This window comes from Heloderma suspectum, chromosome 4, assembly GCF_057233095.1.
Source record: "Heloderma suspectum isolate Gila_16-S chromosome 4, 16-S_ref, whole genome shotgun sequence".
Lineage (NCBI taxonomy): Eukaryota > Metazoa > Chordata > Lepidosauria > Squamata > Helodermatidae > Heloderma > Heloderma suspectum.
Window position 1 is genome coordinate 266,256,236 of NC_139461.1, and position 15,126 is coordinate 266,271,361.

A 15,126-nucleotide genomic window follows, 5' to 3' on the forward strand; every position below is an offset into this window, starting at 1 on the left:
AACTAGTTCTGCATGACCAAAGAGGTTTTGGGTTTATATTTCTCAAATAGTGGCCACTGTGCCTCACAGTAGACCTCTTTTGAAACTGAGGGGAGTTTTAAAAGCAGCTCACAAAAAGGCAGTGGGGTCTGCCATTCCAACTGAATAATGTTTCAATATCCTACTGAGGATGGCCAAAGTATCTCTTTGGATAAAGAGAGCAACAGCATCCAAAGATGATTCAACTATCGACTTCTCACAGTGTATGCACTCACTCTGTCTGAGGCCTGGTTTACACATGCCGCAATGAGATGGTGAATCTTAGGGTGATAAGTGTGGACTGTACTACTTCAGCCTGCAAGTAAGGGACCACATTTTTAATGCACCAGTCTGTCGTGGGGTGGTGGTGGTGGGGGTGGAATCCCAGAGCAAGTATAAAGCTAGCAAAGCAGGCAGTGGACAATACTATAGCCTTTATGTGAAGTTTTTTGGGTTGTTTACTGGCACGGAAGATTTGTATCTGGAGGACCATTCAAAAATAGTGTCATCATCATCTACCACCACCTAGCAGCCCAAAGTGTTACATTCTACAGGGGTAGGCAACCTGATTACCTCTGTGTGTTTTAGACTACAACTCCCATAAGCCCTTGCCAGTATAGGCAATGATAAGGGATTATGGGAATTGTAGTTCAAAACATCTGGAGGGTACCAGGTTGCCTATTCTGGTGTTACTGCAGGACTCCACCACCTCATTCTACTGCATGTGTAGACAAGGCCTGATTCTAAGTTCTGTGTTCTCTCTCTCTGTCCCCCCACCCCAAAGAAGAGAGACAGAGCCAGCAGCCACCCTGCACCTCACTACCTGTGGGTAGATAGCTCAGACTGAGGGAATTTCAGTCAATCATCCTTGGCTCCACGCATCAATAAGACCACCTCCTTCCCAGAAAGAGGTTTGGCTACTGATTAAGTTAACAAAAATTAAAGACCTACAAGGAAATTCATGACTAGATACTTTGTAAATATAAAAATAAACAAGGGGGAAAGCTAACAGATTTGTTGTGGCATATGCTTCTGTGGACTATCTCCACAGAATGGTATGAAGTGTTATCCTCAGTTGGTGCATGCCATGTGTTTGTTCGTAAACTCTCCCTCAATACTGGAGCCAAAAGTCCATTCAGTGGAAGAGGTACAGTCCGTGACAATTCTATGCAAAGCTCAAATGTACAAGATAAGCATGGTAACCATATACAACACCAGTAGTTGGCTATAACACTGTGTTCCTAGTTTTGCTATAATAAATGAACACCTATAATGGGAGAATCTTGATCAGATTGAGTCCTGAATGAATACAGTCAAAGTTACTGATAAAATCTAGCACAGCAATTTTAGTTTGAAATTACTGCTGTATTGTATAGTTACTGTGATTATCTAGTATACATTTGAGCTTTTGCACAGAAATGTCACAAACAATATCTTGCATTGCATTGCCTTTTAGTCCCACTATTTACATGTTTTCTCTGAAAATCCATTTGTGTGTCTGTCTATGTACATAATTTTGCTGAGGATAGTACTTCATGTATCTGATGAAGTGGACTGTAGTCCACAAAAGTTATGTCACAATAAATCTATTAATCTTTTAAGTTACCAGAGGACTCTCTGTTGTGTTTGCTGTAACAGACTAACATGCTTAACCCTCTTGAATTTGCAAAGCAATTATCACTACCAGTCAAGCACTTCAAGCCATATCAGTCTGTTTTCCATTAACAAAAGAGAATGTTTACCCCTTCACACAAAGCCATTGCATACAAGTTTGTTTTCAAGAAGACAACCATTTCTTCAGCTTCCGGTGTTTTCTCTTGCCTAGACCACCCTACTCTTAAGCAGCCCCTCTCCCAAGGCAGCTTCTCTAGTCTTTTATTTTTTAATCACATGCCACAACACAGATCTTTCAAGCTTAAAATTAAATATATTCAGACATACACCTTAACATATAGAGATAAACACGCGTTTACTAAATTGTCTGAATGAACAGAGAAACAACATAAAGTCAAATAAAATAAAAAGGGAAATATACACTAAGGGGTGAGGGGTTGTGAAGGTGAAATTCAGCTCAAGTTGTAACAGCTCATCATATGAATACAACAGTATGCTCCTGTGGTTCAAACAGATCAAGAAACAGAGGCTAAATCTCTAGTTATTTGTTGCAGGGCCAGGTGTGTGTTTGTGTGTGTGTCTCGAAATGCAGTCTTCTCCACTCCTGATTGCCACTCCCCAAACTGGATTTTCTGATTTAAAAAGGGCCATCAGGGTAATGTTACATGCATCTCTGTGCAAAATCTAGTTTGGTCATTTAGACTCCCAGGTAACAATGTAGGATTGTAAAAGAAAGGAGTGTTGTTGGAACTGGTAACTCTGAATATTAAGGTGACTGGTGGCTGTAAGGTTTTAAGAGATTGGTGTGCAACCTTCTATTTCCAGGTTGTTTTAGCAGATCAGTATTCAGTAGTGTTTAGGTACCTCTATTGTGAAGCACCCCCTACAACCCCCCCAACCTTCCAAGAATATCTTAGTGCACTTTAAAAACTGTTGTTTTTCAGTGGTGGGAACTTTTTCTGATGAGGATCTTTGGTGCAACAGACTAACAAAGCTACTTTTCTAGAATTCATTACCTTTGAATGACTCTTTAAAACGAGGATATAATATTGCTAGTATTACACCAGAATAGATTGTTTGTTTTGGCTTTTCATCAGGTGTTGTGTCCAAGATGTGATACTGGAACATTGGGATTTAAAAGAAAAACAAAGAAATTAAAAGAGCCTGTCCCAAATGGAAAAAAGAGGAGCACCAAATTAGAGAGTTTAGGTGATTTAGAAAGAGCTTTATCTGAGAGTAAAGAAACTGCAGCTGCGGTATGTATATGCTTAGAAATGGGTTTGCAAATACGTATTTTGTAGAGTAGCTGCTTTTATGATTATTTCATTTTTTTGCATTCCCTCCAGTATGGAGGTACAGTTATACTTTTTTTTGGTCTAGTATAGCTCTGTGTGTTTTCTCTCACGAATACATTTTAAAATCTGACTACATGAGGATCGAGATGGGGATGTGCACATCAGTTTCGATTGCAGTTTCTGTAAATAAAAGTTGTAAAAATTCTCATATTCTGCATATGAGAATACCTTAACATTTGGCCAACTGGCAGACAATGAGCCCAAATACTTAAGAATAAGAAAGCATCGAGGTCTGTTCTCTAGAACTAAGCTTTCTTGCAAGGGTTAGAGAAAATTACAGTTGAGCCCATCAGCTGAAGAAACATTCGTCTCTGAAGAATTTGAATGTTTTTTATGTAATTTGCTTCCAGATGGCCACACTCAGTGAAGCCCGTTTAAAGGAGATGGAAGCACTGCATACCCTGAGAGCAGCAAATGAAGAAAAGATCTTCTTTAATGAACAAGATATAGAGATCAAAGTGTGTCTCTGCCAGAGAGAGCCAGCTGCACCAATGATACAGTGTGAGCTGTGTAGAGGGGTCTTCCATACCAACTGTGTTTCAGTGCCCAGCAATTTGCAGGAACCTCGGGTGTGGCTCTGTCCTCACTGCCATAGATCTGAAAAGCCACCTTTAGAAAAGATTCTACCTTTACTGGCCGCCTTGCAGCGTATTCGTGTGAGACTGCCTGAGGGAGATGCTTTACGGTATATGATAGAGAGAACCGTGAACTGGCAACACAGAGCACAGCAAATGTTATCCTCAGGGAATATAAAACTTACACAAGACAAAGTGGGCTCAGGGATACTGTACAGCAGATGGCAAACCATGGCAGGCCAATTGCAAGAGACTAGTAAGGTAAGACTCCACTTACTTTCTAATAGGGGTCATATGAGCTTGCCAGGATGAGTTGAGCAACTTCCTTGGCATTGGACAGTTTATATATTTATCTCAACTCTGAACCAAACACTACTGTGGTACGTTATTAACGTATTGCTGCCTAACTGTCAGGATTTGATTCATCTACATTTTATTAGCTAAGGGTCTGTCAGGATATTGGGCCATGGATGTTGCTTTCCCTTCAGCTAGTTCATGTCTCTACCCTAAAATATTACATAGAATTAAATGACTAATTTCCTCCTGGATCTCCGCTGTCCTTGCTTGATTTGCTTAGATGTTACAATTACTCTTGCTTCAGGTATCTGGACCTCTGGGTGCTCTTTGCTCAGCTATTTGGATGTTACAGTGGGTTTAGTCAGGCTTGGACCCAACTGAATACTTTTCTTGGGGGAGAATTGGGAAACCTTAAAATCTTCACCTGTGTTTATGAGAATCGTATGTAAAATTAAATCTCCTCAAGAAGCCTTATCAGCTTTGGTCACGTGATGTCACAAAGCCAATTCAGAGTGAAAGCGACATTCCAGGATATCACTTTGAGGGTGAAGGTGTTGTCAGGTTTCCCTCATCCACAACTCAAAGGGTTACGTATGCTTTATGGAAGACGAGCCTCCTGACCCTAAACTCCAAGTTTAATATTCCTAACCCTTTGCGAGTGTTTTGCCAACAAAGGACAGGCATATCTTGTATAACAATATAAGGAAAACCCCTGCTTGATCAGAACAAATTTATTGATTTATTTTAAAGATGTATAGACTGCAACCTCATCTAAAATAGGATTTCAGGGCAGTATGCACAAAAATCAGATTTTTACTACTATAAAAACAGATTTCTACTGAGATAATACTACAATAAACATAAATACAGTAAAAGTAAAAACTACTTCAGTTAACTAAAAATGCAAATTTAAAATGCTTGGGCAAATAAAAAGGTTTTAACCTGGTGCTGAAAAGAGTACAACATTGGTGCCAAGCATACCTCCCAGTGAGGATATTCCAAAGTCAGGGCACTACTACAGGGAAGGCCCTCTCTTTTGCAGGTGATGAATGTATTTCCTTGATAGATGGAATGAGGAAAAGGGCCTTCTCTGATATTAACAGATGTGCAGGCAGATGTAGGAAGGACTCATTCAGATATTTGTGCCCCAAGCCTTTTAGAGCTTTAAAAGTAAGCATCAGCACATTGAGTTGGGCTCAGTAGCAAATAAGCAGCCAGTGCTTCAGAACTGATGTAATATGGCTCCATATAGGCAAACCAGGCAAAATTCTAGCAGCTTAATTATGTACTATAGCCTTCCTTGACCTGATGTCCTCTAGTTGTGGTGGACTACAATTCCTATAATCTCTAGCCAGCATGACTGCTGGTTGTGGATGATGGGAGTTGTACTACAACACATCTAGGGGGCACTAGGTAGGGGAAGGCTGCTGTACTGTTTGGAGCTTCTGAATGGTTTTCAAGGACAGCTCTATGTATAATGCATTACAGTAATTTGATCTGGAGGTTACCAGAACATGGATCACTGTAGCATGGCTGTCCCTATCTGGGAAAGTCAGCAGCTGATGAACCAGCTGAAGCTGGTAAAAGGTGTTCCGAGCCACTGAGGCCACTTGGGTCTTAAGTGACATTGTTGGATCCAAAAGCATCCCCAAGCTGCACACTTGCTCCTTCAGAACAGGTTGTACGCCAACTTCCTGGACCTGGGAATCACCTACCCACAGTGCCTCTGTCTTGTCAGGATTCAAGAAACACTGTAGCTAGAACATCTACAGTGGAGAGTTCTGTTGCTTTTGACATTCCACCCTCCCCAGCACTGCTAAGTATTTGCTACTGTGCTGAATGTGGAGTACTAAGCAGATTAGTACTGAGCAGACTGGAAACATCTGTGTGAGCTGTTGAATTCTGTGACAAATAGTTATTGTCTTACATGATGTTTGACTGCCCTGGGATCGTTCATTGTTTTCTGCTCAAGGGAATCTCTTGGGCCATACTTCCTGGGTGGAAGTATATCTAGAAGCCCTGTCATAACCAAACCTCTAGAGAGGAAACATAGCAGCTGGAATATCTAGAGTGGGGAGTTTTGTCATCCATCTAATTCAGGTCCTCCCTCACAGTGGTAACCAGATGCCTTTGGGAAATCTACAATCAGGGTGTAAAGGCAAAGCTGTTCCCCAGTGTTGCAATTCCAGCAACTGGTATTCATTAGCAGGTGCCTCTGAACATGGAGGTTCTTTTTAGCTATCATGATTAGTAGTCACTGATTGACTTCTCCTCCCCTAATTGCCTAGTCTCCTTTTAAAGCTATCTAAGCTAGGGGCTATCACCATATCTCGTAGCAGTGAATTCTATAAAAGTAATTGTGCATTATATGAAGTAGCACTTTGTTTTGTCTGTACTAAAACAACTGCCAATCAATTTCACCAAGTGACTGCAAGCTCTAGTGTTAATGAAAGATAGTAAAACAATTTTTGCTATCCAGTCTTTCCACAGGGTAGGCAACTTGTAGCCCTCCAGATGTTTTGGCCCACAACTCCCATGTTCCCTCACTATTGGCTATGCTGGCTAGGGCTGATGGAAGTTGTAGGCCAAAACATCTGGAGGGCCTCAAGTTGCCCATCCCTGCTCCATATCATATATATTATAAACCTCCCATGTTCCCTTTTAGTTATCTTTTTTCTAAATTAAAAAGCCTCAACAGTTTAGCTTATTAGGGAAGATTAAATCCAGCTGTGTTAATGTTGGTTGCCCTTTTCTGTACCTGCTCCAAGTCTGTGATACTTTTTTGAGATAGGTCTGTCCTAACATGGAATTTGCTTTTTTTCACTGCTGCTGTACACTGTTGACATCTTTGAATTAGTTGTCCCCTTATAACCCCAAGGTTGTTTTCCCAAGTCACAGCGAGAGAAGTCCCCATCAGTGAAACTGTGGTTGGGACTTTTTGCCCCATTGTATATTACTTACCCTTATTTAATTTGAATCTCATTTGCCTCTTTGTTGTCCATTCATCGAGTTTGATGAGTTCCTTTTGGACCTCTTCAGATTCTGCCTGCTTGGATTTCACCATACTGAGTAACTTGGTATCATCTGCAAACTTAGCTACCTAATAATTTACATTTACAATTTACAGTCCAGATGATTTGTGCATAAATTAAAATATCAATCCTTACTTACATCACTTTATTATGGAAATTGTTTATTCTTGCCTTCTGCTTCCTATTCTTTCACAAGTTATCAGTCCAAAAGTTATTCCATGACTGCTAGGTTTACTCAGGAGTTTTTCCAGGGACCCGAGATAGGTTAGAAAGGCGATTGGAAAATATGTTAATAAATAAATAAATATGTACCAATTAACCTCTCTCTACTCATTAAAAAAAATTTACAAGTTTGAGTCAGGATTACTTCTGAATCGCCCATGTTGATTATTCTTAGAATGACTTGTTCTATATGTTTAATAATTCTAGCTTTTATAATGCTCTCTCTCAAATTACCTGGGACAGAGATTAAGCTGATCAGTTTGTACTCTCCTGGCTTTCCTCTCAAGCTTGTTCCTGCTGATCTGTCCACTTACATGAAAAACACCCAGTTCCCTTTTAGAATTTGTATGCATTCATCTTCGTAAAAAATGAGTTACATAACAGAACTTTCTAAAACTAAGATGTGAGGTAGGCCATTTTAATGAATAGTTAATTAAAATTGCATTTTAATACCATGATTATTCAAATTCACAGCATGTTAATTGCATCTCTTTAAATAGGTTTCACAGACAATTGGTGCTACATCTTTCTCTCTGCCTCATGACTGGAATAACAGACCCATACATTTACACTCTCCTTTTTCTACAGGACAAAACTGTATCCCCCTTCATGGTAAGGATGCTTTACTTACTAGTGTTGATGAGTGTGCAATCCTAAACATAAAATTAAGAGCTTCCCTTTGTGTAGGCTCATATAGGCAGGGAGCTTGTAACGCAATTTTCCTTTGTTTGGCATGTGCTTTGGAAAGAGACACTTTAAAGCTATGTAACTGTCACACTGGAGGATTAAAAATTCTTGTGTTTGTCATTGTAGCCATAAGTAAAGAGCTGAATGAACTGATGATGGAAGCCCAGTTGCTACAAGTCTCACTACCTGAAATACAAGAGCTGTATGAGATTTTATTCACAAAGCAGAGCCCTGTTTCAAAAACAGAGCAGAAGTCATCAGTAGGACCAGCAAGTGAAAAGGTAAATATTTGGGACTGCGGTTCCCCTCAGGAAGGGAGAGTTTGCTTGAACATAGTCAGTTTTATGACAATACAAGTTATTTTTTTGCGAGGAAAAGTTTGTTTCAGTTGCTTTAGGCTAAATTGTATCTTCTTCTCACCCAAGAGCAGGCATGAATAGGTTCAGACATTCTCCAGAATATATTTTTTTACTTTTTCCTTAACATTACCAACCACAAAGATATGATGCAAAAAAAGCAGAAGGCACACCAGAAATCCACCCCAATTGCTTCTCTGCACCTCTTTTCACCGATAACACACTTCTGTCCCTGAACTGCTTGTACAGGTAGAATGTTTGTAAGAATTCCATTGCATCAGACAAATTTTCCTAATACATTGTGAGGAATTATTTTTAATCAAATCTCATTTATGAGCACTTTAAAAAGGAAGAAATGTATTTTTTTTTACTAGGCAACTCCAAAGTTGCACAAACAATATATAATGCACACATTACTTCCATAATTGTCCAAAGTTGAAGTATTATGCTATAGATGTGCTTCTCATTCAATGCATGGACAGTCACTGCATAACAGTTTGAATTATAAGAACTAGTTACACAGTACTTAATGGACTTATTTTAATGTATGTTTTTTGTAGAATGATTGCCGAGGGAAGAGAGATGGCATTTGCTCTATGGAAAAGAAACTGAAGAGACGCTTTGAGAGAGGAGAATTCTGCAGTGAGATGAGAACAAGAGTCAGGAAAATAACTCCCAAAAAGAAAAAACTGAAATTGACTCATTTGAAGGAGCTGAGTACTAGCAAGCTGGAAAGAGAGAGGCTGTTTGACATTCAGCGCTCTGGTGAAAGCCAGTTGCTTCTTTCAGATATGTCTTTTTCTGAACAGGAAGAGTCTGAAGATGAGGACGCCATTTGTCCAGCTGTCAACTGCCTGCAGCCTGAAGGTGATGAGGTAAGTTGAGGGGAAAATCTGTAGATGATGTAGGAATTGTAAGATAAGAAATACATGATACAGAGTTGGAGGAGGCCTTGTAGGCCCTCAGTTCTAGTCTTCTGCTCGATACAAGAAATCCAGAGCTAAAGCATCTCCAAAAGATGACTGTCCATCCTCTCACTCTTAACCCCATTAAAACTTGTCCTGCCCCCTGTGGCAGCAGGGAACAAATCATCCCCCCCGCCCCAATCTTCTCCAGGCTAAAGATATCAGGAAAAACGTCCTGACTGTAAGAGCAATACGACAATGGAACCAATTACCTGGGGAGGTGGTGGGCTCTCCCACACTGGAGGCCTTCAAGACGAGGCTGGACAGCCATTTGTCAGGGATGCTCTGACTTGGATTCCTGCATTGAGCAGGGGGTTGGACTCGATGGCCTTGTAGGCCCCTTCCAACCCTACTATTCTATGATTCTATTCTATGATTTTATGATACCCAGTTCCTTCAACCTTGTCACAGGCTGTACTTTTTGCATTCTGTTGCTGTTTAACTCCAACTTCTACATTTTTTCCTCAGTCGTGTCCGACTCTTCGTGACCCCATGGACCATAGCACACCAGGCCTTCCTGTCCTGCGCTCTCTCCCGGAGTGTGCTCAAGTCCATATTCATTGCATTGGTGATGCTATCTAGCCATCTCATCCTCTGCCGTCCCCTTCTTTTGCCTTTATACCTATGTATATATACACTGACAACTGAGGATTGCACTTCATGTATCTAATACAGTGGACTCTAGTCTGCAGAAGCTTATGCCATAATAAATGTTAGTCTTTAAGACACCATAAGACTTTATTGTTTTTGATGCAATGGACTAACATGGCTACCCCTCCAGAAATCATATGACTTTGTTTTCCATACTGCTGATCATTCTTGTTGCCCTCCTCTGAACCCATTCCAATTTGTTTACATTCATCTTTAAGTGTGGTACCTGGAACTGGATGCAGTACTGTTAGATAGCTGGACGTACAGCTGTACAAAATTTGCCAAGGATCAAATATAAAAGTGATATGTTATCTGTAGTCCTCTGAAGACTTGTCTGCTTTTTGTGTCTAGGTGGACTGGGTCCAGTGTGATGGCTGCTGCAACCAGTGGTTCCATCAAGTGTGTGTGGGTGTTTCTCCAGAGATGGCAGAAAAAGAAGATTACATTTGTGCAAGCTGTACTGGAAAAGACTCTCCATATCGAAAGTAGAATGCCTGATGAGCATTCAGGACTCTACAAGAGAAGTTGAGATTTTTCTCCATAAAGCCACTGGCTGGTTTTAGAGCCAAGTTGCAAATGGTGCTACTTCTATCCTCATGGGATCATTTTTCAGAACTTAAAACAATTTGACACTTTTGTATTTTTATCCTTTAAGCTGTTTGTGGTTATTGAGGTTTGAAATGCTGACTGTTTAGCCAGGGGTTCTCGCCAATTTGGAAGGCATCAAACATGCACCTTTTCATGTATAGCATTTAATTACCTCTTTCGAATTTACCAGCACACTTAATCAACTCTGTTTAGGTGCAAAACACTGCACTAAGAATCCCCATAATTCCTCTTTTTGAAGAAATCCCTGTTTACTCTCTTGAATGTTTTTGAAAACTTTAGATTCTCCCCCCCCCACCTTTGATTTTTTTTTTAGACTAGGTTTATTTATCTGAGCAATAACTTCTGTGTCTGGTTTCAGTGACTGGAATTATAATTCTGACAGCGTGTTGGTGCTTTTAGCATTGGTGAATGTACAGAAAGCAAATGTTTAGGTTCTAGTGTCACTGATGGACTAGTGATGTAGGAGACAGGAAAGCTCTGTAAAGTAATGGCCACAGCTGTATTTTGGCTTTTTCTTCTTTTTTGGTAGCTTGTATCAAATGTTGCAGTTTATATTGTGGAATAAACCCTTGGTTATGTTACAAAATTAAATAGTGATGTCTTTAGAGAGGTTGAATTGCAACCATTTCTTACCCTGATCAGTTTTATGGCGCATGTTTTCCCACATTACATTTTTAAAGCATCCATGTCATTGCATTTTTAGATTAATTTCTCTAAAACTAGAGAGACTAACTCTGCCTCGTAAAAAAAGAAAACCCTCTTCCTGGTTACCTATGGCAAGTAGGAAACTTCACAAATTTGGTGGTGGTGGTTTATGCCATAAATGTGTGGGCAAGTGGGTTAGCACAAATTTTTGTGGGCTATTAACTTTTTTTTAACATACAATAAAACCAAATACCCAAAATGCATTAAGCAACCATCAGAAAATACTAATATCATAAAAAACAAAATTCCAAAAATCAAAAGAGCAACTCATTAAACCAAAGTGAATGCAGAGAGAGAGAAATAGCTTTAACTTCTATTCAAAATTTTCAGCAGAAGACCTTCCTAAACAACCATATGATGACCAAACACTTGCAACATAAGAGTGCTGGGGAGGCTCCATGGCAGAGCACATGCTTTCCACCTTCAACAAGCCCTGCCATTCGGGTTCAGACAACACGGCAAACCCCACTGCTAGGGGCTGAATATTCAAAATGGCACACGCCACAACCCACCATGGCTTAAATAAGCCACAGTGGGCTGGAGTGATTGTGTGAACCAACCCCAAATAAGGCAGCTTCCTAATTTCAACTGCGAGGTTGTTCCTGGTTATGTTAATTCTTTTGCAACATTGTAGAGCTCAAGATCACCTATTTGTTCTATCAGGTGTATTGGAATGGCGTCTGTTTTTGTCTTACTGCCTCATGGAATAAGTTTATCCGCATTTTATTTCCTTATTAGTGGACAGTTTTCACAACCAGATTGTGTTGTCCTCCAATCCAGGTACAAGCAAACAGTCTGGAGCCCTTGACCCAGGGGTGAGTGGGTGGGGAGGATGCTATCCTACTAGTTGCTCTGATCTGTTTTCCTCTGAGGTAAGAGGTGGGGAGATACTTGCCACTTCCAAGACATCTGAGGCACACTTTCCAAGTGCAGGAACCTTGGAACATTTGTTCCAACAGGAGCATTTTTTCCAATTCAAATAACAGCAGGTGCAGGGGGCCTAATCTAGATTGGGACCACAGCAGAAGCAAAGGTTAAAGACCCCCATTCTCCACATCAGGGTCCTGATCCAGATCGCCCCCCCGCCTGCAGTTTACTTTTTAAAAGTCATTTGTGCAATTGCTAATTGTGTGAATGGTGTTGCATCTAGCATGGCCTACAGATGTGCTCCTTCCACAAACTCTATATACCTTGAGATAACACAACCACGAATATGTACTTAGAATACAGCATTTGATATTAGGCTAGTGGTTACCATATCTTTAAAGCAGTTCAACCTTTTGAAAATCCTATCTGATGTACCCTGTCGCTTCAGACCAATAAGCATCTCATCTCAATCCACGTTACCTTTCCTTTCGCCAGTGCTGCCAGCTCCTTCCTATAAGAGACAAGCATGATTTTTACGGCAAGGAAATTCTTTGCCTTGAGCTGTACTTTTGGTGGGGAGGGCAGAGAGAACTTATTGTATCAGTAAGAAGAAGAGGTGGGAGAAAGGATAGCCAATGTAACATAATTTCATTTTGCCAGGTACTTGCTTACCCCAGTGCCCCTCAGCTTCAGAAGTACTGCGTTATGGAAAGAAAAACAAAAGCTTAAACCTTACTTTATTCTATGTCCACTAAAGATGCACAGCTTGAGGCTGGATTTACACAGTGGTCTCCTTGGTTATCTGTAGAAAAGTGAGGTTAGCATATGGAGAACATTATCATGATAGAATCTGGAAGGAATTACTGCTGGTCTGTAGAAATCAGCATTCTCTCAAGCATGTTCTCTTCTTAAAGTTGTTACACAACAAAGTGAGTTAGGGAACTTTGTCTTAAAATAGTGACAATAAAATTGGTTTAGTACAAGTAAAAAGGCCAGAAATAATGCATCCATGTTCATCAAGGATGTTTATAGGTTCAATACTTGTCATGCAGTCATCACCCACATGCTACAGATCTCACCACTTCCTGCTCATCATATCCAAACTAGTATATTTCATTCTGGCTACAGCCTAACAAGCTACTTTCCCTCAGAAAATGTGCTAGCTCAAGAGGAAGAACCCTATATGACTATTGTATCTATTCAGCCCCTGCCCATGGTCTGATGCAACCATCTGCAGTAGAAACAATGGGGTATAGTGTATGCTGGATTTGTAGAAAATACGCATTTTGCTCATGGTGTTGCATGATAATTAAAAGCATTCCACGACTGCACTTTAAGCTTATTGTAATAGTCCCTGCAAGTCTTTTTGGCACTCCATCTCATCCTCATGTAACGAGGGGACTGGGGTTGGAAAAATAACTGCTGCAAGGGAGAATGTGTTGCTGCTGGAGAAGGGGGCATTTATACTGATTTTTATCCTGTTTTTCTTCATCCAGCCACATTTCCACCACTCAGGCAGGGATTTGGAAATTGCTACATCCTTTCATTCTACAGTGTAGTGACTAGATTGAAGGGAAATCTCAAATGTTAAAGAACTTGGTACACTTGTTTCAAGGCAGCAATTCAGGTGCAATGTTGAAATGGTGAGGCATTGCTGCTATTCATCACTTTTCATGCTAGCACAATTTGGGTAACCCACCTGGATGCCTATGACGTGCAACAAGATAACAGACTGGTAGGTATGGTAAGTATATATTTTTGTCTTTACCTCATTGTCCAGGAAATATTCCTTCTGCAACAGGTCAGTTCCTGTTGCTCCAGCCTTCTCTTTGTGTTAACAGTGTTTCAAATCCTCCCTGTTTCCTTTCCTATAAGGGAAGCGAGTTGTGGTGAACCTCTAGCGTAGCCTTTCCCATTCTGGTGCCTGCTAGATGTTTTGGACTACAACTCCAATCATCCCTGACTTGGTGATGCTGTCTGAGCCTGATGAAAGTTGTAGTCCAAAGCATCTGGAGGGCATCAGGTTAGGAAAGGCTTCTCTAGGGCTCAAGATGTTCCATTTTAGTCCTCTTTCCAGTGCTGTATATGCGAGGTCTTCCAGCTGGCCTGAGAAAGCAGCCCCGCCCTATCTGGCTTTGAGCTATGTTGTCCCTCTGTACTGGCAACGCCACTTTTTGAAGTCCAGGCAGCAAAATGATGCCAAGTTGCAACCCTGTCCCACAGGCTACCTGCCCACTCTTTTGCCATCAGACAAGCAATAGCTGTATCATTTCTTGTTGTCATAGCCCGCTGCTGAGTTCCTGAAGGAGGAGGAGATTTCAAAGGGCTTGCCCAACTCATATTTATGCATTTGTGTCTGCTTCTACACAAAGAACAGTAGTGAAGTAAAGGTGTTTACTCCTGAATAAGCTGTACAGCATGGTCTAATCTTTTCAAATCCCCCCTTGATGCTGTTCCCGGGACTGAGCTCCTGAGGAAACTTCTTCAAAGACAGCAACTTGCTCTGTCCCTGAGCATATTCACAGCTGCAGTCTTAGCAGCCTCACCTTTGGGGAGATGCAGATCAGACATTCTCCAAATGTATAGATATTTCCTGCTTCGTTAATTTCATACAGTGGGCACAAATGTAATTGGAGAGCAGGCTTACCCATATTGGCAGGAGATTTTGTAGCCAAGGCCTTAGGAGAATGAGCAAAGGCACAACAGTAGTACAATCACTAAGAATAGCATTCTTACCAAGGCCGGTCCTCTCTTAGCAAGGCTGGCCCCTGCCTCTGGTGGAAGGGTGGGAGGAGTGGTGAACTGCATGCTCTCTGCCCCCCCGCCTTTGTCAGGAGGACCTGCCACTGCCATGCTCCCTCCCTTTGCAGTCACCACTGCTGCCACTGCCATGTCTCCTACTCCCTCCATCCCGTTGTCGCTGCCCAGTCTGTGGATCCTCTCAGAGTGAGCCAGCAGGCAACTGAGGTCTCTGAAGAGCTGCGTCAGCCAGAAAAGCAGTGGGCATGACTCTTTAGAAAGGTGGCCACACACTCATGCCTGCCTCTAAGGGGTCCTTTCTTAAGAGTCAGGCATTACAGGAAGAGACATGTCCCTGGAGATTACCTGCAGTACAGGCAATCTCCAGGGTCACTCTCCCACAATACCTGGCTATAAGGAGGGACCCCCTCAGA

The 15,126-nt window shown here is 41.2% G+C and overlaps 1 protein-coding gene across 4 annotated transcripts in view; it reads left to right on the forward strand.

Annotated features, from left to right (window-relative positions):
• The window catches only part of KDM5B (lysine demethylase 5B), a 90,186-nt gene extending 79,121 nt beyond the window's left edge, over window positions 1–11,065 (forward strand). For all 4 annotated transcript variants that reach the window (XM_084853734.1, XM_084853735.1, XM_084853736.1 and 1 more), the window contains 6 exons: window positions 2,730–2,888; window positions 3,338–3,823; window positions 7,614–7,725; window positions 7,927–8,081; window positions 8,717–9,031; window positions 10,124–11,065. In XM_084853734.1, the coding sequence (XP_084709860.1) occupies window positions 2,730–2,888; window positions 3,338–3,823; window positions 7,614–7,725; window positions 7,927–8,081; window positions 8,717–9,031; window positions 10,124–10,261 (1,365 nt within the window). In that variant the 3' untranslated portion in view covers window positions 10,262–11,065. The remainder of the gene's footprint in view (window positions 1–2,729; window positions 2,889–3,337; window positions 3,824–7,613; window positions 7,726–7,926; window positions 8,082–8,716; window positions 9,032–10,123) is intronic.
• Window positions 11,066–15,126: the final 4,061 nt, after the last annotated feature.